The sequence below is a fragment of the Gobius niger genome, assembly GCF_951799975.1.
Source record: "Gobius niger genome assembly, chromosome: 9".
NCBI lineage: Eukaryota > Metazoa > Chordata > Actinopteri > Gobiiformes > Gobiidae > Gobius > Gobius niger.
Genome location: NC_136860.1, coordinates 34,393,943 through 34,416,935, shown reverse-complemented (window position 1 = coordinate 34,416,935; position 22,993 = coordinate 34,393,943). Strand labels below are relative to the sequence as shown.

Below are 22,993 nucleotides of genomic sequence, written 5' to 3'. Positions count from 1 at the left end.
TTGTGTATGTTGCAGCATGCCATCAGTAAACGCTGGAGCAGATCCAGGTACGAGGCGAAGAAGAAGCACTGGCTGGACTGGGCTGAAGACGAGTACTCTGTAAGTATGCAGATATCTGTCTATAAACTCTTGTTGTGCTAGTGCTAGGCTAGACATGCACTAACCTAGCGCCACGAAACTCTTCAAATATAAGGACTGCATCAATAATAAAAAAAAATCAGCAACACTCTGGATGCGGCACGGTAGCACAGCGGTTAGTGCTTGTGCTTCACAGCAAGAAGGTCCGGGTTCGATTCCCACCAAGGACGGGGCCTTTCTGTGTGGAGTTTGCATGTTCTCCCCGTGTCTGCGTAGGTTTCCTCCGGGTACTCCGGTTTCCCCTACCACTAAAAACATGTACAATAGGCCAGGATGTCTGAGAGTGTGTTTGAGAGGGCGCATGGGGGACGACGGATGAAAATTAGCCTAAGGCTACAATCCGGTGTGGCTTGTTCATTAACTTGCACTGTCCCTACCAAATAAACCATAAATAAATAAATAACTAGGAAATGAAGCCCTATGTCAAAAATCCTGAAATATCCCTTTAACCCCTTAACTCCCACCTGAACCGAGCGCATTTTCTCCAGTTTGGCTTTACCCCAGTCCAAAAACTTCTGGAAAAAAGCTGTGAAAATAGCAACAAAACTGAGACGAAAACAATGATGGAAATGTGACAAGAAAGTGAGGAAAAATTGATGAAAAAATGGCAAAAAATTTACCAAAAAATGTGACAAAAAAATTACAAAAATATGACAAAAATGTGATAAAAAATTGACAAAAAAAAATTACAAAAATGCGACTTCTTCTTCAAAAATGTCACAAGAAATTGACAAAAAACGCCGAAAACAATGATGGAAATGTGACAAAAAAGTGAGGAAAAACTGATGAAAAATGGCAAAAAAAATTACAAAAAAATGACACAAATGTGATAAAAAATTGACAAAACATGAAAAAAATTTAACAAAAAAAGGACAAAATTTTGATAAAAAATGGACAAAAAAATTACAAAAATGCGACTTCTTCTTCAAAAATGTCACAAGAAATTGACAAAAAAACAACAAAAAATGACCAAAATTTGCCAAAAAAAGGAAAAAAATGTGACAAAAAATTACAAAAATTTGATAAAAAATTGACAAAAAAATTACAAAAAATGTGACAAAAAATTACAAAAATTTGATAAAAAATTGACAAAAAAATGAAAAAAATTTGACCAAAAAATGACCAAAATGTGACAAAAAATGACAAAAAAATGACCAAAAAAAAGTTGCAAAAATGAGTTGAACGGCCAACAAAAAATGATGGAAAAAAAAATCTGATGACGTGAGGAAAAAGATCCCCTCGGTTCAGGCGGGAGTTAAGAGGTTAAATCAGTATTACATTGAGACTTACAGACTTTCCCTTTAAACACTCATGTTTGTCTAGTTTAATGAAACTGGAAGTTCCTGGTGTTTTCCCTGGGGTTGATCGAGTGTTTTATCGCTGTGTGTTTGCAGAAGCGTCTGATTCAGGAGATTAAGATGGTGCTTCGAGTTTTAGTGCTGTACATCCCACTGCCCATGTTCTGGGCTCTGTTTGACCAGCAGGTAAAGCATTTCAAAACACTCCATTTTATTTTGTTTTATTATAATTGTTTCACTTTACATCGTTTTAATGTATGCATTTTAGTTGTTTTGGTCTTTATGCCTGTATTTTTCTCATGAAGTTTTTATGTTCTTGCATCAAGTTTAACCTCTTGACCCCCACCTTAACTAAGTGCATTTTCCAAATCTAAAAGTTCTCACACTACAAAAAGTAAATATCAGGCATTGGCTTAAATGACTTGAATTGAGGAAATGTGTCCTGTTTTGAGCGGTTTTCACTCATTTAGACACTTTTCCTGATGGACCAAGTTTACTTTGCTTGTTTGAGGACATTTCAGACCAGTTCTAGGGTAAATCTCGCTTGAAATAAGAAAGTAAAATTGCCAATGAGATAAGACCAATTTTTTTCCCCCATTGGCAAAGAAAATGACCTGAAATAAGGACGAAATGTATCGAAACGAGTCAGAAACATCTCAGAACAAGTGAAATAATCTGGGACAAATGCCCAACAACTTCTTAACTAGTCAAAACAACTAAAATTTGGATTATTGTGCTCAAATTGAGATGTTTATACTGATCTAGTTAAATACTTTTTGCAGTGCAGCCTCTAGGCAAGAGCAACGCCTCATTTGAAAAACTCATCTTAGGGTGTGTTCAGACCAGAAAACTCCTTTGGCCCACTTGTTTGTTCCGGATCAAAAGCAAACTTCTTTTTTTGTTTGTTGAGGTTCGCATTCAGACTTTTGTAAGAGAAGTATATTTTGCAAACACATACAGGTGTGTGACGATCGATGCTCCCATTGGACAGCTATGACCACAACAAATGGAATAAAAATGAATAATTGACGCTTACCATCCATCCATTTTCTTCCACTTGTCCGTTGCCGGGTCGTGCGGGCGGCTGTTGGAATTTCCTCAAATCCCATTGCACCAGCCCCTATGGCTCCTTCTGCAGGTGGTGGGTCCACAGAAGGACGGCCTCATGGTTCTAACCGGGCCTGTTGGTCTCTCATAAGGGGCTTCAGATCCGTCACCTAGGACCTGTTTGCCCTGGGAGACCCTACCAGGGGCACGAAACCCCCGACAACAGAGCTCCAGGATCATTCAGGCGCTCAAACCCCTCCTCCACGTTAAGGGGGCGGTTCCAGGAGGGGAATTGACGCTTACAATGATGATAAAAGAAACGTAAGAGACTTAAACCAAAGACCATTAACCTCAGCTTCACCGGAGCAGCTGGAGGAAGAGGAGTTTTGTGCGGATGAAGGGACAAACTGTTGGTCCTGTTCCTCCTCTTCTTTAATGCGTCTCGTACTTTCATTTAAGTTTTTTCCACTTGTGGCTGTTCAGGAAACCGCTCGAAGCCTCTCCTTCATTTTCTCTCTAAACCTGCTGAACACGACTGCATTTTTGTGTTTCTTTTCTCACAGTTGTGTTTGTGCATCTGCCCAAATATCCAGGAGGCTCAGAGTCTCCTCGAGGCTCCAGGTCTGTCCACGGCTCAGTGTTTGTAGCTTCCATCCAGTGTTAGCGTTAGCAGCAGTGAAGGCCTTACTACGGTGACTCGTTAAGCCCAAAAAGGCGCTTGTATCCTGGAGTTGTTTCGGATCAACAGCGGTTTGAATTCACACCTGAAGCGAACTGGACCAGAAAACTACAGGCTTTTTCACAGATATTTCAAAGACATATAGTCTGGGAGCAGCACGATCTCAACGATTTCCCGGTTGGTGTGATTGACAGACGGCATCAACCAATCAGAGCAACGCTAGACATGCTTCGAACGCTGTTTCTTGCTCCGGTTTTAGGGATTACATTTTTTTCCCGAATACTTTAAAACAGACGAAAGAGCAGAAGAAACCATCGTATCACTCGCCGCGCACGCCATCTCTGTTGTTTTGGTAGATTGTGGGGGAATGAAGTCCCGCCTCTCGCTGCGTGATTGGACCGATGTGGGTTAAAGCGTGAAAAGAGCTGACCCGACGGTTCTTCTTTTGAACAGAAAGGAGTGTCTGGCAGGCCGGGCAACTGGAAAAGTGGGTCTGGGTCCGTTTTTTTTTTATCCGCACCAGGATTCGTTTGTTGTTTTCACACCTGCATTAAAGGTCCGAACCAGCGCTCGAAACAAACCCTGGTCCGTTTAAAGTGGACCAAGCAGTGCCGGTCTGAATACACCCTATTAATCTTTTGCCTCTCATTGTTGCCGCGTTGTCACCTTTTGGGATTTTTTTTTTCCATTGCTTTCCTGTTGTGTTTTTTGTCACTTTTTTGTTGCTCTTTTGTGACTTTTTTATTAAAAACAAATCACTTTTTTCACATTTTTGTCACCTCTTCCTTGTTTTATGTCACATTGTCATCGCTCTTTTCATCGTCTCATTTTTGTTTCTTTTTTTTCTTTTTTTATCAAGAATATTATTATTGAATTTTAACATATTAAAAAAAGATGTAAGCATATGTACATGTGTTTGGTACAAAAATGGTATATTAAAAACAAAATCCCCGGCCAAAACAAAACAAAAAATAAAAATTTAAACAAAACCCCCACCATCACTGCCAAAACAATGACGTCACACCAAGACCTATGTTAACAAATGAAGGTACTGTAAAGTACAAATACAATATCACAGAGCTGGAAAATGCAAGTAAGAGTGGGCCCCAAGTGTCCTCAAAGGCACCAGATCTTATCTTTTTCCAATTTTAAGCAGGACATGGCATCTTGAAGCCACTGTGAATGTGACGGAGGGGAGTTTTGTTCCCTCAGATTTGGGTAAAGCCAAACTGGAGAAAATGTGGTGGGTTCAGGCGGGGGTTCAGAGGTTAAGCACAAACAATATTTACACCATTTTACCAGATATTTATAACATTTTGATTCAGTTTATTACAATTACACTCTCATAAACGTTCATCTTTCTTAAACTTGCTGTGATTTTTCTATTTAAAGTGTATTTTCCTTCTCTTCTTTCTTTTTCGCAGGGCTCTCGCTGGACTCTTCAAGCCACGAGGATGAACCTGGCGTTTGTACGAGCTTTAACACTTTATTCATATCAGAGATGATCAGATAAACCGAGGCAGTGTTTGTGTTTCGGGGCGTTGTCTTTTATATCAGAACCATTTCCTCAGCGATGCGTTTACAGCTTTTATAAATCAGCCATTCCTTTCCAAATGTGTTTATCAGTTTGGTTTATGAAGTTATTGTGAAGTTAAAGTGTAAGGTTTGTTCTTGTAAAGGTTTAATTGTTTTATGTTTCCAGGGAACGACCTTCAGCATCGAGCCAGACCAGATGCAGGTATTTACTGTGTTTCCTCCTCGGTTTACAGTGGTGAATGTTTACTCAGCTTAAGCAAAAGAAACTTTACTTTTTAACATGATTTTGCTCATGTCGTATGATAAGACCAGATACCGTAAATTCTCTAATACTGGCCTGTATTCCATTAGCGGCCGGGTCTCTGACAGAGGCCGGGTTCGAGGCTGGCGGAGGCAAATTAAAGCCGGTCTCTAAAACAGGCCGGGGCTTTTATTAGAAACTATAGCAGTAGAAATATTCCCCATGTTAGGAATTTGTCTCATACTGGTGTAAATGAAAACTCACGTGCAGGAAGTAACAAACTGAACCCGGGCCGATGGGGACGCTGCGGAGGAGCTGATCCGAGCGTAACTTTCACACAGATTTAGCCACTTTTCAAACCTCCTGTGACTATTTGTGGAAACAGGGCAACAAATGTTTGTGACCCTCCAGGGTTTTAATAAAGTCTCCATCGCGTCTTCAAAGCACGTCCAGCTGCTCCGTGTGCAGGTCAGTCCCACGCCTCAAAATAACTCCTCCCATCAGCGCGAGCGTCTCGTCTTCTCTCGGGTCAGTCTCATGATCGATCACAAACACAAACGCTCCGTCTAAACTCGCCTTTTACACGAGATAACAACAAATAATCCGGTCCGCGGTAAAAACGAAACAGAAACCTGCAGTGACATTGATGTCAAAGCTCCGCTAACAGCAACGAAACACTTCCTGTTGTCCCGACAAAATAAAAGGCGTCAATGTTCCAGCCGCTGGGAGAGGGTTTGAAATGTTAATTAACAAATGAACCTAATATTTTAGGTGCAAATGGACACAAATCTCGTTTTTCTTCGTTTTCCTGGTCGTCCGTTTTGCTCAAATAGAAATAAAGGCCTGTCTCTAATTGTGGCCTGGTTCCAATAAAGGCCTGGTCCTAGATGCCCTTGAGTAAATAAAGGCCCCGGCCTATATTAGAGCATTTACGGTATTACGCAAACTTTAAGCCGTTTTAAACATGTATCACTTATGAGCCTCTGAGGAGTGAGACTCAAATAACCCAGTCCAATCGACAACAATTTGTAAATCTCTTCAATGATTGAACATTCCTGGACAAAGAGTACGAAGGATTCCAAATGTTTACTGGAAATGCTACAAACCAAAAACATTACAAAAAGCATTGAAGTGTTTCTTTCTTTTTTTTAACTTAATTGTGCCGTTATGCTCTTAAAGGAACAGGACACAGTTCTTCCACACTGAGATATGTTCTTACCTGAGCTTAGACGAGTTGATCCGTACCTGTCTGGTCTTTGTGTCGGTGGAAGAGCGTGGTCACTTCTAACTTCACCCCCATTTGGAGCTAAAGGCATACATTGGGACAGGCTAAATGCTAACAGCTACAGCTCATTTGAAAGCTAAGACCGACAGAGCTGATCGCAACTTCTTTGTTGCTTTGTCACTGCGATTTTGTCACAATTTTGAAGCGTTTTTTTCCCTATTTTTGTAGATTAAAAAAAATATATAGTTTTTAACATTTTTCATTGCTTTTTCGTCACTTTTTTACGTTGTTTTGTTGCGTTTTAGTACTTTTTTTAATGGGTTATTGTTGTTTACCGGCACGTTTTCGTCTCTATTTTTTTGTTCCGTTTTTTTATTCAAACTGGAAAACATGTGCTCGGTTCCAGTGGGAGTTAAGAGATATAAATATTTACACACCCAGGTCAGATACAGTACATTACCTGACCCACCTGGAGCCCAAAGAGACGACCTGAACATGACCAGGTTATTCCCTTAATGGATTTCTTCCTTCATATTTCAAGATGACAGGCTTTCCTGACAATTACATTAATAAAGAAACTTGACATTCCTGATCTAGAAATCGATTGAAATTAAAGCGGCCGATCTGGGACTGGACACAACACTTTTACTGCCCATTAAGGATTCCCCCGTGAGCCGGACCTTAATGACTTTATGGTTTTCTGTGTGAGTTTACGGCTCCATTTGCCCTGGTTTAATCCCTGTGTGACTGTGCTTTAGATGCTGAACGCTCTGCTGATTCTGCTCTTTGTGCCCATCTTTGACCTGATCATTTACCCGCTGTTCGGCTGCTGTAAAATCAACGTCACGTAAGTCCCACTCCGGAGCTTTTATGGGGACAGAATGACCTCTTAAACTGGGAGGGAGGCAGGTTTATTCCAGTTTTATTCCAGTAATGAGATGAATCAGAGAGATATGTGTGCACGCAAACATGACACAGGTTTACTGGCAATTGGCTTGTTGCACGGTGTGGCTATGCTAGCTCCTCTGACCTGAAGGTGTGAGCGCCTGGACTTCCTGTCTGTTTTCTTTTCCTGGAATAATAATCATATTTTCTAAAGATTATGTTGTGGGGGCGGTGAGTTCCCGGTCGATGATCATTTACTGTGTTCAAATCATGAAGTTCAGATCAGAGACGCCTGTGATCATGAAGGATTGATAGTTTGTCTTGAAGCTAAAGGCTAACATGCTATAAAAATATATATAAAAGGCACTATTTCAAGTTGTGTAATGCATTAACCGCTTAACTCCCACCTGAACCGAGCACATTTTCTCGACGAAAACAATGATGGAAAAGTGGCAAAAATGTGACAAAAATGTCACAAGAAATTGACAAAAAATTGACGAAAAATGACAAAAATGTCACAAAATTATGACCAAAAAATTACAAAAATGTGACAAAAATGTGATGAAAATGTGACAAAAAATGGCAAAAATGTGACAAGAAAATTACAAAAATGTGATTAAAAAATGGACAAAAAAGGGACCAAAAATGTATGAAAAAGTGGCAAAAATGTCACAAGAAATTGACGAAAAATGACAAAAATGTGATAAAAATGTGATAAAAATTTGACAAAAAAATGGCAAAAATGTGACAAAAAATGACAAAAATGTGATAAAATAATGACCAAAAAATTACAAAAATGTGATAAAATGTGACAAAAATGTGATTAAATGTGATAAAAAATGGACAAAAAAGGGACAAAAAATTGATGAAAAAGTGCCAAAAATGTCACAAGAAATTGACGAAAAATGACAAAAATGTCACAAAATAATGACCAAAAAATTACAAAAATGTGATAAAAATGTGACAAAAATGTGATGAAAATGTGACAAAAAATGGCAAAAATGTGACAAGAAAATTACAAAAATGTGATAAAAAATTGACAAAAAAGGGACCAAAAATGTATGAAAAAGTGGCAAAAATGTCACAAGAAATTGACGAAAAATGACAAAAATGTGATAAAAATGTGATAAAAATTTGACAAAAAAATGGCAAAAATGTGACAAAAAAAATTACAAAAATGTGATAAAATAATGACCAAAAAATTACAAAAATGTGATAAAAATGTGACAAAAATGTGATGAAAATGTGACAAAAAATGGCAAAAATGTGACAAGAAAATTGCAAAAATTTGATAAAAAATTGACAAAAAAGGGACCAAAAATTTATGAAAAAGTGGCAAAAATGTCACAAGAAATTGACGAAAAATGACAAAAATGTGATAAAAATGTGATAAAAATTTGACAAAAAAATGGCAAAAATGTGACAAAAGAAATTACAAAAATGTGATAAAATAATGACCAAAAAATTACAAAAATGTGATAAAATGTGACAAAAAAATGGCAAAAATGTGACAAGAAAATTACAAAAATGTGATAAAAAATTGACAAAAAAGGGACCAAAAATGTATGAAAAAGTGGCAAAAATGTGACAAAAGAAATTACAAAAATGTGATAAAATAATGACCAAAAAATTACTAAAATGTGACAAAAATGTGATAAAAATGTGATAATAAATTGACAAAAAATTGATGAAAAATTGATGAAAAAGTGGCAAAAATGTCACAAGAAATTTACGAAAAATGATAAAAATGTGACAAAAAAATGGCAAAAATGTGACCAAAAAAATTACAAAAATGTGATAAAAAATTGACGAAAATAAAAAATAAAAAAAAGTGACCAAAAAATGACAAAAAAGTGACAAAAATGATGGGAAAAAAAAATCTGATGACGTGAGGAAAAAAGATCCTCTCGGTTCAGGCGGGAGTTAAGAGTTTAAATTAGCCTTTAGCTTCAAGACAAACTCACTGATCCTCACAAACATAAACGTCTCCTCTATGGAAATATTTCTACCAGGAACTCACTGGTCTAAGCTCATCTTAATGGAAATGAATACGAACAGGAAGTACTAGCGCCCACAGCTTCAGCTCAGAGGAACTAGCGCAGCCACATTGTGCAACAAGCCGATGGTTTTTACATGACTAAACTCTTGTACACAGTGTATTTGTTAAATTACGGGGTCTGAATTGATTTATGGTAAACGTAGATGTTGTTCAGGCTTAGCCCATTTCACAAACAATGTAGTAGGACTTTTCCTGTGCTCGGGCAGCCTACTGTTGATAAAAAGGTCAGACAGCTTTGTGAAACAGCCGATCTTAAAGGGACTAGATGCAAGTTTGTCATTTCATCCTCACTACTGCCACCTCAGGTCTTGCGCGTAACTGCAAGTTCTATATAAAGCGTAAGTGTATGACTTTTTGAGTGTCTAGTTGGCCACCCCTGTCCTAAGGTGTAGAATGAGCCCAGAGACCAAGAGCCGAAATTTTCAACCTTGATCCCGTGAAGAGCCACAAAGGCACCGACCATTAGCGAGATCCCGGGGCGGTACTTTATTGTGATTATATATAATGTGACTGTTATATTTAATCACAATAAACTATATCTTTATGCCTTTTGCTTTTTTTTGTTCAATAATTGTGTTAGATTTAATGTTTTTACTCCTCACCAAGATTGAAATACATGTATGTTAACTGAAATTTTGTGGTTTCTGCTCTGACTGAGACAGAATTAGATTATTTTTTAATGCTGGGGTGTGTTTGTATGTGGGGCCCTGCCCACTGAGCCCCCTCCTCTGACCCGCCCCTGGCCTGAGCGCTCAGTGCAGCTCGGTCCTGACTGGACTGTGCAGAGAGAACGCACTCTCGGCTGCACAAAGTTCATAAACTTTAACCAGGAGCCTCTGGACGACTGAGAGTCTGTTTATGTTGTATTTGTTACAGTTTCAGCCACATGTGGAAGAAAAGTCATGACTGTTTATTTCCGTGTTACGATGTCGCGCTTCGCATCATAAGCTTCATAAGAGCTCCACTTTTTTCCATTTCCTAATTTAGATCTTTTTCTGTGAATATGAAGCCAAATTTCATGAAATAAAGAGTAGCTGATCAGGAACCTGAAAAGCAGAAGCTGATCCCAAAGCCACGATCTGCCTGTTGTTTAACTACATCCTGCTTTGAGTGAGGCTGCACGGGCACTTTTTACAAACCACCTCCAAAAGGAGAGAGATAAGGACTCTCATTCATGTGTAGAGATGGAAACAGTAGGATGATGGTTGGATTTTTGGTCAAAGACTGTTACAGTTTATGGGAAATATTTACCAATTATTTTGCAAACATAATAATAACATGATGTAAAGCTTGAAAAAGTTGATTTCGTATAAGACCCCCCTTTAACAAACGTATAATTAGATGCACAGTATTTTGTCCACAGTAAACACAGTGTTGTGAACAAAGCTATTTGTTCGACTTCTGTACAAAATCCTTATTTCCTTCCTTCCTTCCTTCCTTCCTTCCTTATTTACTTCCTTCCTTATTTCCTTCCCTCCTTCATTATTTCCTTCCTTTCTTTCTTCTCCTTCTGTACAAAATCATTTTCAGGGCCTTTAACTCAGGGGGAATAAGAAGAGCAATGTATTCGCAGGTGCACATTTAATAGTAGGATTTTTACAAGGGAACAACATTGTAACTCTTAAAGACTTACAAGCTTCTAACAATATTAAAGCGATATTCTTTGTTTTTGTTTAGGCCTCTGAGGAAAATGGCGACTGGGATGGTGTTTGCGGCTCTGGCCTTCGGAGCGGCGACACTGGTCGAGGTCAACGTTGTGGTGTGTCTCCAGAATCGTTTTATACTAGTTTTAATCATGAAGGAAATAACCAGACATAATGAAGAAAGAAAAGCTGTTCAGCCCTGTAACTGTTTTGCATTTCTCTGTCAGAAAACGGTGGTGAATCCGGCTCCGGCTGGGAACGCTCTGCTCCAGGTTTTGAACGTGGCAGGCGGTGACATCAGAGTGACTGTCCCGAACACTAACCTGTTTCCTGACTCTATAGCGCCCCTGCAGGTGAGACGCGGCTGTGGCAGGTGTGAGGTGTGAAGCGTTCGTGTGCCTGTGTAGTTCCTGTTTTCTGTCCTTGTTTGTTGAGTATATTTACTTTCCAAAGACACTGCGGTGTTTACTGAAGCTGAAGACTAGTTCTTCTAGTTTTACAGTGTGCAGTTCAGTCATGGTTAAGGTCAACACACACTCTCGCGCCTCTGAGGGGAAATGTGTCCGTCCTTCACAGCCACAGGGGAGGAGCATCTCGAGATAATGAGCTTGGTTATTGAGCTGGTCAATTAGCCTATTTTAATATGACAGATCGACTTGGCCAACAGGTCGTGTGATTTGTGTCCGGTGCTGGTTCAGAGCTGATTCTGGAGCCGGGTCAGGTCCACACTGACCAGAATGAGAGTGAGATAGTAACATCCTTGTACTGCTGCTTCTGGTCATAGAGTGTGGGAACATTCACTGTAGCAGCATATTGTCCATAGACAAACATGAGCTAAAAGAGGATAACAAGTGGAAGTTATTGAATGACTCCATTAGCTGCTGATGATTAGCTGCTGTGAGGCACATTGAGTTGTTGTAAATGAAATGTTCCATACAAATAAACTTGCCTTTCCTGATGCTCACTGTAGCACTGGAGCACAACGTAAAAAGACACAAGAGAAACAACTAATGAACTAACTAACTAACTAACCAACTAACTAACCAACTAACTAACTGACTAACTAGCTGACTACGGTTACAATATACTTTATTTTCCCCATTGGGAAATGTGTCCTCTGTATTTGACCCATCCTTTGCACAACTTCCTTCCTTCCTTCCTTCCCTCCTTCCTCCCTCCCTCTCTCTTTCTTTCTTTCTTTCTTTCTTTCCCTCCTTCCTTCCTTATTTTCTTCCTTCCTTCCTTCCTTCTTTACACCCTCCCTCTCTCTCTTCCTTCCTTCCTTCCTTCCTTCCTTCTTTCCCTCCTTCCTTTCTTCCTTCCTTATTTTCTTTCTTCCTTCCTTATTTCCTTCCTTCCTTCCTTATTTATTTATTTCCTTCTTTACATCCTCCCTCCCTCTTTCTTTCTTTCTTTCTTTCTTTCTTTCTTATTTACTTCCTTCTTTCTTTCTTTCTTTCTTTCTTATTTACTTCCTTCCTTCTTTCTTTCTTTCTTTCTTATTTACTTGTTTCTTTCCTTCTTTCTTTCTTTACTTCCTTCTTTCTTTCTTATTTACTTCCTTCTTTCTTTCTTATTTACTTCCTTCCTTCTTTCTTTCTTTCTTATTTACTTCCTTCTTTCTTTCTTATTTACTTCTTTCTTTCTTTCTTTCTTATTTACTTCTTTCTTTCTTTCTTTCTTTCTTATTTACTTCCTTCTTTTCTTTCTTTCTTATTTACTTCCTTCCTTCTTTCTTCATTATTTATTTCCTTCCTTTCTTCCTTCCTTATTTCCTTCCTTCCTTCCTTCCTTCCTGAAAATGAAAGAACCGGTTCTGAAGCTGGAACCGGCCCAGGTCCAGAACCAGCAGCAGCAGCTCGGTGTTAAAGGTCTATTACAGATGTCTTTCTAAACCTGTGTTCTGTTTCTCTCTTTGTCCCAGGACCCTCCCGAGTACGTGACCGTCCCCCTACAGGCCTCGAGTGCAGAGTTGGATTTTGACATAAAGTTGAACGGCAAAGACTCTAAATGTACCCACATGTTTAATGAAACCACAGCAAACAGCCTCATCGTTTATTCAGAGGGGGGAAACGTCAGCTGCAAACTGGTGAGTTCAAACACATATTGTACCTACTATACATACAGCAGGGAGAGTTTGATCACATTAAAGCAGGAAATTGTGGAAATTGGAGGAGAAATGTTTGAGGCCACAGCACTTCAGATTCTTTGATTACAGAAAACATTGCAACATGGCAGAAAAAGCTACTGAATATGACATTATATTATACAGTACCGTAAATTCTCTAATACTGGCCTGTATTCCATTAGCGGCCGGGTCTCTAACAGAGGCCGGGTTCGCGGCTGGCGGAGGCAAATTAAAGCCGGTCTCTAAAACAGGCCGGGGCTTTTATTAGAAACTATAGCAGTAGAAATATTCCCCATGTTAGGAATTTGTCTCATACTCGTGTAAATGAAAACTCACGTGCAGGAAGTAACAAACGGGAACCCGGGCCGAGGGGGACGCTGCGGAGGAGCTGATCCGAGCGTCACTTTGACACAGATTTAGCCACTTTTCAAACCTCCTGTGACGATATTTGGAAACAGGGCAACAAATGTCGTGTGACCCTCCAGTGTTTTAATAAAGTCTCCATCGCGTCTTCAAAGCACGTCCAGCTGCTCCGTGTGCAGGTCAGTCCCACGCCTCAAAATAACTCCTCCCATCAGCGCGAGCGTCTCGTCTTCTCTCGGGTCAGTCTCATGATCGATCACAAACACAAACGCTCCGTCTAAACTCGCCTTTTACACAAGATAACAACAAATAATCCGGTCCGCGGTAAAAACGAAACAGAAACCTGCAGTGACACTGATGTCAAAGCTCCACTAACAGCAACGAAACACTTCCTGTTGTCCCGACAAAATAAAAGGCGTCAATGTTCCAGCCGCTGGGAGAGGGTTTGAAATGTTCATTAATAAATGAACCTAATATGTTTTTCTTCATTTTCCTGGTCGTCCGTTTTGCTCCAATAGAAATAAAGGCCTGTCTCTAATTGTGGCCTGGTTCCAATAAAGGCCTGGTCCTAGATGCCCGAGAGTAAATAAAGGCCCCGGCCTATATTAGAGCATTTACGGTATATAAAAAGGACACTGATTTTAAATACAGGTCTAATTGTGTGGTCATGCGCTCCTTTTAGTAAATGCAGAGAAATAGCTTTATGTAGTAATTTAAGTTAATCGATTTGCGACATTAAAAGAAAGGATCTGATCAGAGAGAGAGGACATCACAAATCTCACATTTATAATTTGTATTTTTTTGCCAGGTCAAGGACAATATTGAGAAAAGTGGAGATGGGAATCCTCTTGTCAGGTAAGGCCTTAAATGGATTGAGAAAAACCTCACTGACGGCAAACATCAGCTATTCAACCTAATCCTTTATGTCCACGTCATCGTTTTTAAATAGATAAATGTCTTAAATGAAACTAACACAAAACTTGATTGTCCTCTTTCTTTCAAAACAGGTTCCTGAACACTTTCTCGGAAAATGTTACAGTTTCAATAGGAAAGGTCGTTTATGAAATCCCTCCTGGATTCACAATGTCCCAAAATGAAACCGTGGAGAGAGGAGTGTAAGTCACTCACTTCATTTGTTGCCAGTTTTTGGTACAATAATCGATTCCTCTCCCATGATTCAGATATTCAGCCGTGTCAGTCTGCCGTGGGACACCCATCAAGTGCAACGATCAAGTGGACCTGGGTTTGCTGGACTTTGGAGCCTCCTACACTTTTGTTCTCTCGCAGGTAAAACGCCTTCATACCATTATAGACAATATGACTGATTAATATTTGAGAGTGTAGACAATAGACACATCCCTTGCCGTACAATATGTATTGTGAATCTTTGGGCTTATTGTAGATATATAACCTTTAGTGACCCTTTCAAGCAAATTAATCTAAAAAAAAAAAAAAAAAAAAGAGCAAAAGTGTTTAATTCATCATGTTAGATGCACTGAAAGGCTTAAATTGAAATAAATTAGGGAAATCATGTAGCCTGGTTATTGCCAGACTCAAAATCACAAGTGTTATTTAGTCTGGGGACCAATTCATTTTCTCGTAGGAGGCGTATGGTTTACGAATGTCTATCATATGTGTCTGTAGTAGCCATAACCAACTCTATCAACTGTATCCAGTGACGAATAACGTACCCGGTACGGAGGTTTGCGTGGGCGTCGCCATGAATTGTGCCCCGTTTCTCCTATCTGTTAATATGGGACTGGAAAAGTCCAGATAAAAATAGTCCCTTCACGAAACAAAGCCGCTTTTTCAATCTTCTAAACATCAGATTTCAGCGGTGAACTTTTCCCCTCGTTCTCCACTTAATGAGTGCCGAGACAAAGCAAAAGTGGGCAGGGCGGAATAAGGTGAATAGTGATGTAAATCGTTAGTGATAGATTGATAGATAAATAAATGGGCTGTATTTCACCCATTTCCCCTGTAAGCGCGTTCATGTGGAGAAAGTGGCTTTGGGCCAGAATACATTTTATATGTTGTATATTTTCTTATTCTTTACAAAGTCCTGCATTTGATACAAAAGCAGGCGTGGAGCTGATCAGGCGAGGGAAACATAAGGAGCTCCATCTACAGCAAATAGTGCCACATCGCGCATTGATGTCCTGCCTGACTGAGGCCCCGCCCACGAGAGCCCCGCCCACAGGAGCTCCGCCCACGGGAGCTCCGCCCACAGACCCACGTTACAAAGAAAATGACTCTTATTTATCGGTATATGATTGATTTGATCATTCAAACCTTATAAAACCACACGTCTGCTTGAAACTTCTCTCCCAAATGATTGTGTTGGTGCTTCAGTCGTGTTTATCAGAAGTCGCGATAATAAAGTTTGTCCACAAGAGGTCAGTGTTCAGACAGAATGAAGCAGCTCAGAGACTTCACTCGCCCGTCACTTGTAAATATATAAAGATATAGTTTATTTGTATCCGTAAACAAACAACAAGCTTCCGTAAGTCGAATAGCGCGTCATCGTCTCGCCGTCCCTCCTCGTTCTGTGATTGGTTCCAAATCCATGCGAAGATTTCAGCCTTGGGGCTACCAATGTGTAAATATGAGTCAGATGGAATTACAATAAAATGTTTGTGCTTTATTTCTAGGATGGAGCCAATAATATTGCGGCGACAAGATTTGAAGATGTTACGGCGAATAACGTTCACGTGGCCTGGCAGATTCCTCAGTACGTTTTAATGACAGCAGGAGAGGTCATGTTCTCCATAACGGGGCTGGAGTTTTCTTATTCACAGGTGAGTAACTATGAACCAGGACCAAACCATCCATCAGAAGACGTTACTATATTAGAAGTAATTAAAGTAATTCCAATGGCCCTGCTCCCTTTAGTCTCCGGCGAACATGAAGTCGGTGCTCCAGGCCGGCTGGCTCCTCACCGTGGCCTTTGGAAACGTCATCGTGCTGATCGTGGCTGAGGGGGCGGGACTTGAACAGGTTTGATTTTGATGTTGGAATTATTATGCAGTAGCTGCTGTTCCGACCTGAGGCACAGGTTGACGAAACTTCAGTCGCTCTATCCCTGCGCCATTGCGATTGACTGCGGAAATGCGGGAAGCGAATGCAGAAATTGCATAAACTCTTCAAATTTGCATAAATTGGTAAAATGCATAAAATGTCATGTTGCATAAACTGTATAAACTGCATAAAGTGGTAAAATGCATGAATGGGAAATTTCGCATAAACTCTTAAGTTGCATAAACTGGTTAAATCCCATAAAGTGGTTACTTTGCATAAATTATTAATATTGCAAAAACTTTTTAAATTCCATAAACTGGTCAAACTGTTGAAATGGCCTCAGTGCTGCACAAATGGCTGAAAGTCCTGGAGTTTCCCGATTGGCTGGATTCCCCCATACACACTAATGCGACAGGTCCCCATACAAACCAATGCAAAAATTTCAAACTCCCGTATAAAAAAACTGGAAAACTGCAGAAGGCCAATTTTTTCTCAAAACCCACAAGTTGCAGAAGCTGAACATGCACAAAGTGCTGAAAATGCAGAAAATGCAGAAAAAAGTGCAGAAAAGCGTGGATTTGCGGCAGCCCCATTATAAGTCAATGGGAAAAATCTCCGACATTTCGGCCGATTGCGAAAAACCGTAAGTTGCAGAAGTCCCAAAAGTAACAGCACCTTCTCCTCAACATGCGGAACGTTTTGATGCATAACTTGCATAAATTGCACAAAGCATGAAGGTGCTGAAAGCTGGAGAAAATCAGGACAGAGATGGAAGAGGAATAATAATAAAGAACATGAAAACCAATAATTGACTGCGGAAGAATTCCGCAGTCAATCAAAAAGAAAAAATCTGCACAACTAAGTGGCTCCCAGAAAAAGTATTTATTACTTACACCACATGTAACGTTTCGGGCTTACGCCCTTCCTCAGACATGTTCGAAACTCCCCGCTTCGCGTCGGGGTCTGGTTCGACCTGTCGGTGCTTATTTTCCCGATAATGACCAGCGTTCTATACATGATCCCTTACATGATGCGTGTGTATCGGAGCGCCTCGGATTTTTCCAACCATTCGGAGATGCAAGATGATAAACTAGGTCAAAATGAGGCTGTCAAATCTAAGTCTAAACCCTAAGCTTTATAAAATGACTGTGTGTGTTCCAGTGGATAGAGTTCCTGTTATTTGCCGGTTTGCTGCTGGGCGTCTGCGTCATCTTCTCCATCATGGCTCACTTCTACACCTACGTGGACCCCGAGGAGGTCGACAAAGTGTATCTGGCGGACTCTAAATACGGCAGCACGGAGGAGGAGGAGAAGAAGAGACCGTCGGAAAGTTTACAAATGAACAAAACAGAGAAGGGCACCAAGCTGTGACCCAGAACAGTGCGATGTAACGTGGAGGTATTTACTCTCATGATGAGGCAAGCAGCGACTCAATCAAGTGTCTCTATGTGGTACATTTGTCAGATGAATTGTTAGAAATGTGATCTATGTTTGTCTTTGGAAGTGGTGTTTGTTTGTGAAATCTTTGCATTTTAATCCTAAGCACTCCCAAGTCAATTGTTTGATTGTAGAACGACCACTACGTCGGGGAAGCAAAGCAGCCTCTGCACAAGAGGATGTACCAACAGCACAGGGAGACCGGCAGTGGCTCGTAGCCTGCTGTACATGTCTATCTTAAAGCCACTAATTATACTTCTGATAAGGAAGAGGGCAGAATGTTTGGTAAAGGAGGCTATATTTGTGAAAAAACATATTACTCCCTATAATTAAAGGAGTTAAAGGATCTGTATCTGCTATTTTAGTCATCCCAAAGTAAAATATAGGCATTTATAGATACAGACGGCATCTCGTCATAGAAGGGGGCGTGGCTTCGCCGAGGGGGAAAATAGAATCTTTAGAGAAACACAATTTTCCACTCTTTTTAGCCATTTTCTGGTGGAATATGAACTTATTTATCACATAAATAAAGTCAAGTGTAAATCGGGCCCATATGGATATTTTCTCACAGCAGATTGTTCAGTAGAAGTGAAAAAACAGCAGTTGTAGCTAGCGCTAGCTAACCGTTAGCATTAGCCTGATGCTAACATGTAGCATCATCTAAATTTTCTCTAATTATTTAAAAACTACTTTAACAAACGCTGAATTATGAATGTAGTTTTCTACTAAATAATGATACAAAGACATGGAGAGGAGCAAAGTGGTTCAACAGCCCATAAATAATGGAGAATGCTAACTTGATGCTTCATGTTAGCATCGGGCTAATGCTAACGGTTAGCTAGCACTAGCTACAACTGCCGTTTTTTCACTTCTCCTGAACAATCTGCTGAGAGAAAATATCCATATGGGCCCGAATTACACTTGACTTTATTTATGTGATAAATGAGTTCATATTCCACCAGAAAATCTATTTTCCCCCTCGGCGAAGCCACGCCCCCTTCTATGACGAGATGCCGTCTGTATCTATATGATATATTGTACCTCCACCACTATGGAGCACTATTTTTTGTAGTATTTTCTGGGGGTGTTTTGCAAACCCGGAAGACAAAACGTTTCGATTCAGTTAACTCCGCCCCCTCTCTCCGAACTAAAACACTTGCACATGCAACGTTAGCAGTAAAAGAAATATAAATATCGCAAAGAAGAAGTTATTTCACAATGCAGTTATGAGGAGTTGACATCTGCGACGCAGCTTCATAAATGGCTAACACACGTTGTGACTCACCGCTCTGTCCTGGTCACTCCATGGCGTGTTTACTTTATGGGACTCGCGTTGGTTATAAAAGTTACTCCACTTTGATTCTGGCCAAGGTTCACCAAACATCCATCAGAGACAGTCACAGAAAAACAATATTTTGGCTGAAAGTCGCTGAATCCCGGAAAGAAATTTCAACTTCTGGCGAGAGGCCTCTTCTTTAGGAAGGTTGAATAAAGTCCTGTACCTCTAAAACTCGCTTTTCTCCGTGACATTATCGTTAGGTAAGAAAAAAGAACAGTTGTGTCCAGAGTAGGTTAGAAAGAGGTCCATCTGCACAACTCTTCAGATGCTCGGGAGGTGCGTTTGTTTTCCCTGCAGGGGCAGCACGGACGCCTCGGGCAACTCCTTTTTTTTGCTTTTTTCTTTGTTTCAACACAAATAATGAAAAAGCTGTGTTATAAATTAAAATCAGGCCGTAAGGCATTACATTACAGGCATCAGGCTCTTCCTGTTTGACACTATGACGTTTTTTACGTCGTAGTGTCACAAGTCAGTGGTTTTCCAGGAGAGGACGGAGCAGCAGGACTCAGGAGGATGGCTTAGAACGAATGAATGAAGCCTAAAAACACTCTGGGGGTGTTTTTGATAAGGAAAGGAAAAAGGCGATTGTGCATGATATAGGACCTTTAAGTCAAATTGTCTCCCCAATAGAAGGTGGTCATCTGCTCACAGGAGCAGTAGAGCTTGTTAATACAAAGGAAAACTAAGGTTAGCCATACTGGACACACAACCCTTCACTTGAACATACTCTGTACAACTATTGTTTCCTTTACAAATAGTGCTCTGTAGTTCTGGGCGTTTCTACAGAGGATATTTTGGGCCGGGAGGTAAACACTCCAGACAAATACCGCCTTTTGATGGAGTTCATGAAATTATGCAGAAGTGCCAAGACAAATCTATGAGGACTCTGAAGGCAAGCTAACATGGCTAATGTTATACTAATGCTAACAGCAGCGAGTGCCAGAGGAAATACAATTACCCAGAGTCTGTCGCTCCAGCTCAGAACAAAGGTAGTTTTGTGAGACTGGCCTGTTGTAAAGTGGTGGAGCTAAACCTCAAACAACCCACTCCTGTTGATGATGTTTAATATTCTGTACCCGGACGGGAAATTCCTGGATTACAGATAATTTTACACAAACACTTATCAGTTTTATCACATGTAAAACTTGTCATTGAAATTGGTCGCTTGTATGTGGCGTCTTGTCCCAACACTTTAATCCCAAACGATGGACACAAACATCCCCTTTTCTTGCTTGTTTTTGATCATGTTTTATTGTAATATCTAAAGCACAAATTGACAGTAAATTGGAAAATGCTGCAGATGAATTACATTCTGATCAATGTCGTGTTTTAAATGGTAACATAGCTGTAAAACTGTGCCTTTTCTCTGTGTGAATATTTTGTAAAAAGGAAAAAAAAAAAGTATATTTAGTCACATTGTTTACATTGAAATGAAGGAGCAGTGTTTTATTAGAGATGATGTAGATTTGACTAGAGAGTGATACTTCACATACATGTTATTCAGGTAAGAGTGAAGCTGCTTCCTCCAGGCTTTTGGAAAATATTTTTGTCATGTTCATGATTTTGAATAAAAGGAAAGCTCTGTGTTCTTGCATGTGGCTGTTTTCTCTTGTTGCAGAGCAGTGGGTGAAGCAGTTTAAACACGGCTAATGACATGTAGGGGCAATTTGAAAACTTAAATGATCGTACGAGGTGATGTTTGTTCACCTGCCTTTCTCCCTCCCGACTTAACTCAGTAGTTTTGAGGTACAATACAGATTATAATTTACACCATACAAAGAAGTACAAAGATAAACTGTCATACATCATCTTTAAAATTCCATCTTAAAGTACTAATACTGATAATAAAATACTGATACTAATACTGATGGTAATAAAAGAAGAAAATAAACATCTGTGCTGCAAATAGAGCAGATATGGGCAAACTAGACACATTTTAAAACACAATAGCTGCTGTTTTGCATTATCTTTTTTCATGTCAATAAAAACATGGGTGTCTTTCCCCTGTTTTAGGCAGTGCATGTTGGGCTTTATCATCAGGCGGGGCCGCACTGGGCCCCCGGGCCTTAGTTTGCCCCCCTCCTTGAGACCATAGCTCTGCCCGATCCCGTCAGATCTCGGAAGCTAAGCAGAGCCCGGTTGGTACTTGGATGAGAGAAGGTGAATGTAGTGTGGGGGTTGTAGGGGCCGATGGCGTAGACTGGCAGCCTTCTGTCAGTCTACCCCTGGGCAGCTGTGGCTACAATAGAAGCTTACCACTACCAAGTATGTACACTAGATCCGTGGTACATCTAATCCAGGGGTGTCCAAAGTGCGGCCCGAGGGCCAAATGCGGCCCTCATACCAATTTTTGGTGGCCCACAGCCTTCTCGTTTTATTGCCACACATTGCCAGAGATGGTCATTTTACTCCAATTTGAATATTTCCACGCAATTAAAACCTCAAACATTTACATTTATTGTGGGACTGAGCTGGCATTATGGTTTTAAGCCTAAATAAAAGTGTGTGGAATGGTTTAAACCTCTCTTAAACACACGCAGTTGAATGTTTGAATGCATTGACCACTGATCTGTGGCCCTTCATGCTTTATACATGTCTATATACGGCCCTCGGTGAAAAAAGTTTGGACACCCCTGATCTAATCCATTGATCCATCCAATCCACGGTGCTCCATACCGCCTATGGACCCAGTTGATGTCGAGCTGAAAGCCCAGGACTGAAACCCCTTCAGAACCACTGTTCGGTAGGAGGCGCTGTAGCCTGCTCAGCCCACACACACAGGCTCAATCACATTCCATGAACTTTGAACACGGAACCACACACTACAACCTCTAAAGTACTGAACTGAGTCCCTTGAAGCGGACAATCGTCAATGGGATTTTTCCCCATTATTTCCTTTTTGTGAATGATGTAAATATTGTACATACTGAATACACACTTCACATCTTGCTGCACCATCTTCTGTGTCCTGTTGTGGTTAAACTCTGCTCCATGTCCCTCTTCAGAGCCGAGCAATAGAACTTCTGGTCCTAGCCTAACATAGCAAACCACTGTCTCTTGCACTTTAAAGGGAGTGTTACACAAGTATGGAGTGAATGAAAAATGCAATGTAGAGCGTCATTGAACGTGCTCCATGAAGCCAGTGCATTCTTCTTCTTCTTCTTTAGAAAATGTAATAAAGCACAACATTTCAGCAAATACACAAAACACAAGTTCTAATTTACTCACCTCAGACCTGATCGTAACTTTACTGAGAGTGGACGGACCTGATTTAACCTAATACCACCCGTCAAGTGCATTTTCTCCAGTTCGACTTTGCCCAAATCTAAAAGCTTCTTGACAAGAGCTTATAGCAGGGGTGTACAAACTTTTTTCCACCGAGGGCCGTATATAGACATGTATAAGGGCCACAGATCTGTGGTCAATGCATTCAAACGTTCAACTGCATATATTTAAGAGAGGTTTAAACCATTCCACACACTTAGAACCATAATGCCAGCTCAGTCCCACAACAAATGTTCATTTTTGAGGTTTTAATTGCGTGGAATTGTTCAAATTGGAGTAAAATGACCATCTCTGGCAATGTGTGGCAATAAAACAAGAAGGCTGAGGGCCACCAAAAATTGGTATGAGGGCCGCATTTGGCCCTCGGGCCGCACTTTGGACGCCCCTGGCTTAAAGCCTAGGCCAGTGTGACGCCTCAAGATCTAGAAAAACAGATCTTTTTCCTTCTGTTATGCGGTCACTTCATCTCATTTTCACTTCTCTTCTTCTTTCATCGCCTTTTTTGTCGCTCTTTAGTGGCTTTTTTGTCGCATTTTTGATGTTCTTTTGCCGTTTTTTGGTCGCTTTTTTGTTGTTGTTTTTGGTCACATTTTTGTTACATTTTTGTCATTTTTTTGTCTTTTTTTGTTATATTTTTATCACTTTTTTTGTCTCATTTTTGCCGCTATTTTG

The 22,993-nt window shown here is 40.3% G+C and overlaps 1 protein-coding gene across 1 annotated transcript in view; it reads left to right on the top strand.

Annotated features, from left to right (window-relative positions):
- Nucleotides 1-17,964, top strand: part of slc15a2 (solute carrier family 15 member 2) — a 49,527-nt gene extending 31,563 nt beyond the window's left edge. The window contains exons 9-22 of the mRNA XM_079562693.1: nt 16-99; nt 1,533-1,622; nt 4,587-4,631; nt 4,865-4,900; nt 6,923-7,011; nt 10,786-10,867; nt 10,979-11,104; nt 12,676-12,840; nt 14,051-14,097; nt 14,250-14,357; nt 14,424-14,529; nt 15,894-16,040; nt 16,135-16,239; nt 17,422-17,964. Coding sequence (XP_079418819.1) covers nt 16-99; nt 1,533-1,622; nt 4,587-4,631; nt 4,865-4,900; nt 6,923-7,011; nt 10,786-10,867; nt 10,979-11,104; nt 12,676-12,840; nt 14,051-14,097; nt 14,250-14,357; nt 14,424-14,529; nt 15,894-16,040; nt 16,135-16,239; nt 17,422-17,631 — 1,440 coding nt within the window. The 3' untranslated portion in view covers nt 17,632-17,964. The remainder of the gene's footprint in view (nt 1-15; nt 100-1,532; nt 1,623-4,586; nt 4,632-4,864; nt 4,901-6,922; nt 7,012-10,785; nt 10,868-10,978; nt 11,105-12,675; nt 12,841-14,050; nt 14,098-14,249; nt 14,358-14,423; nt 14,530-15,893; nt 16,041-16,134; nt 16,240-17,421) is intronic.
- Nucleotides 17,965-22,993: the final 5,029 nt, after the last annotated feature.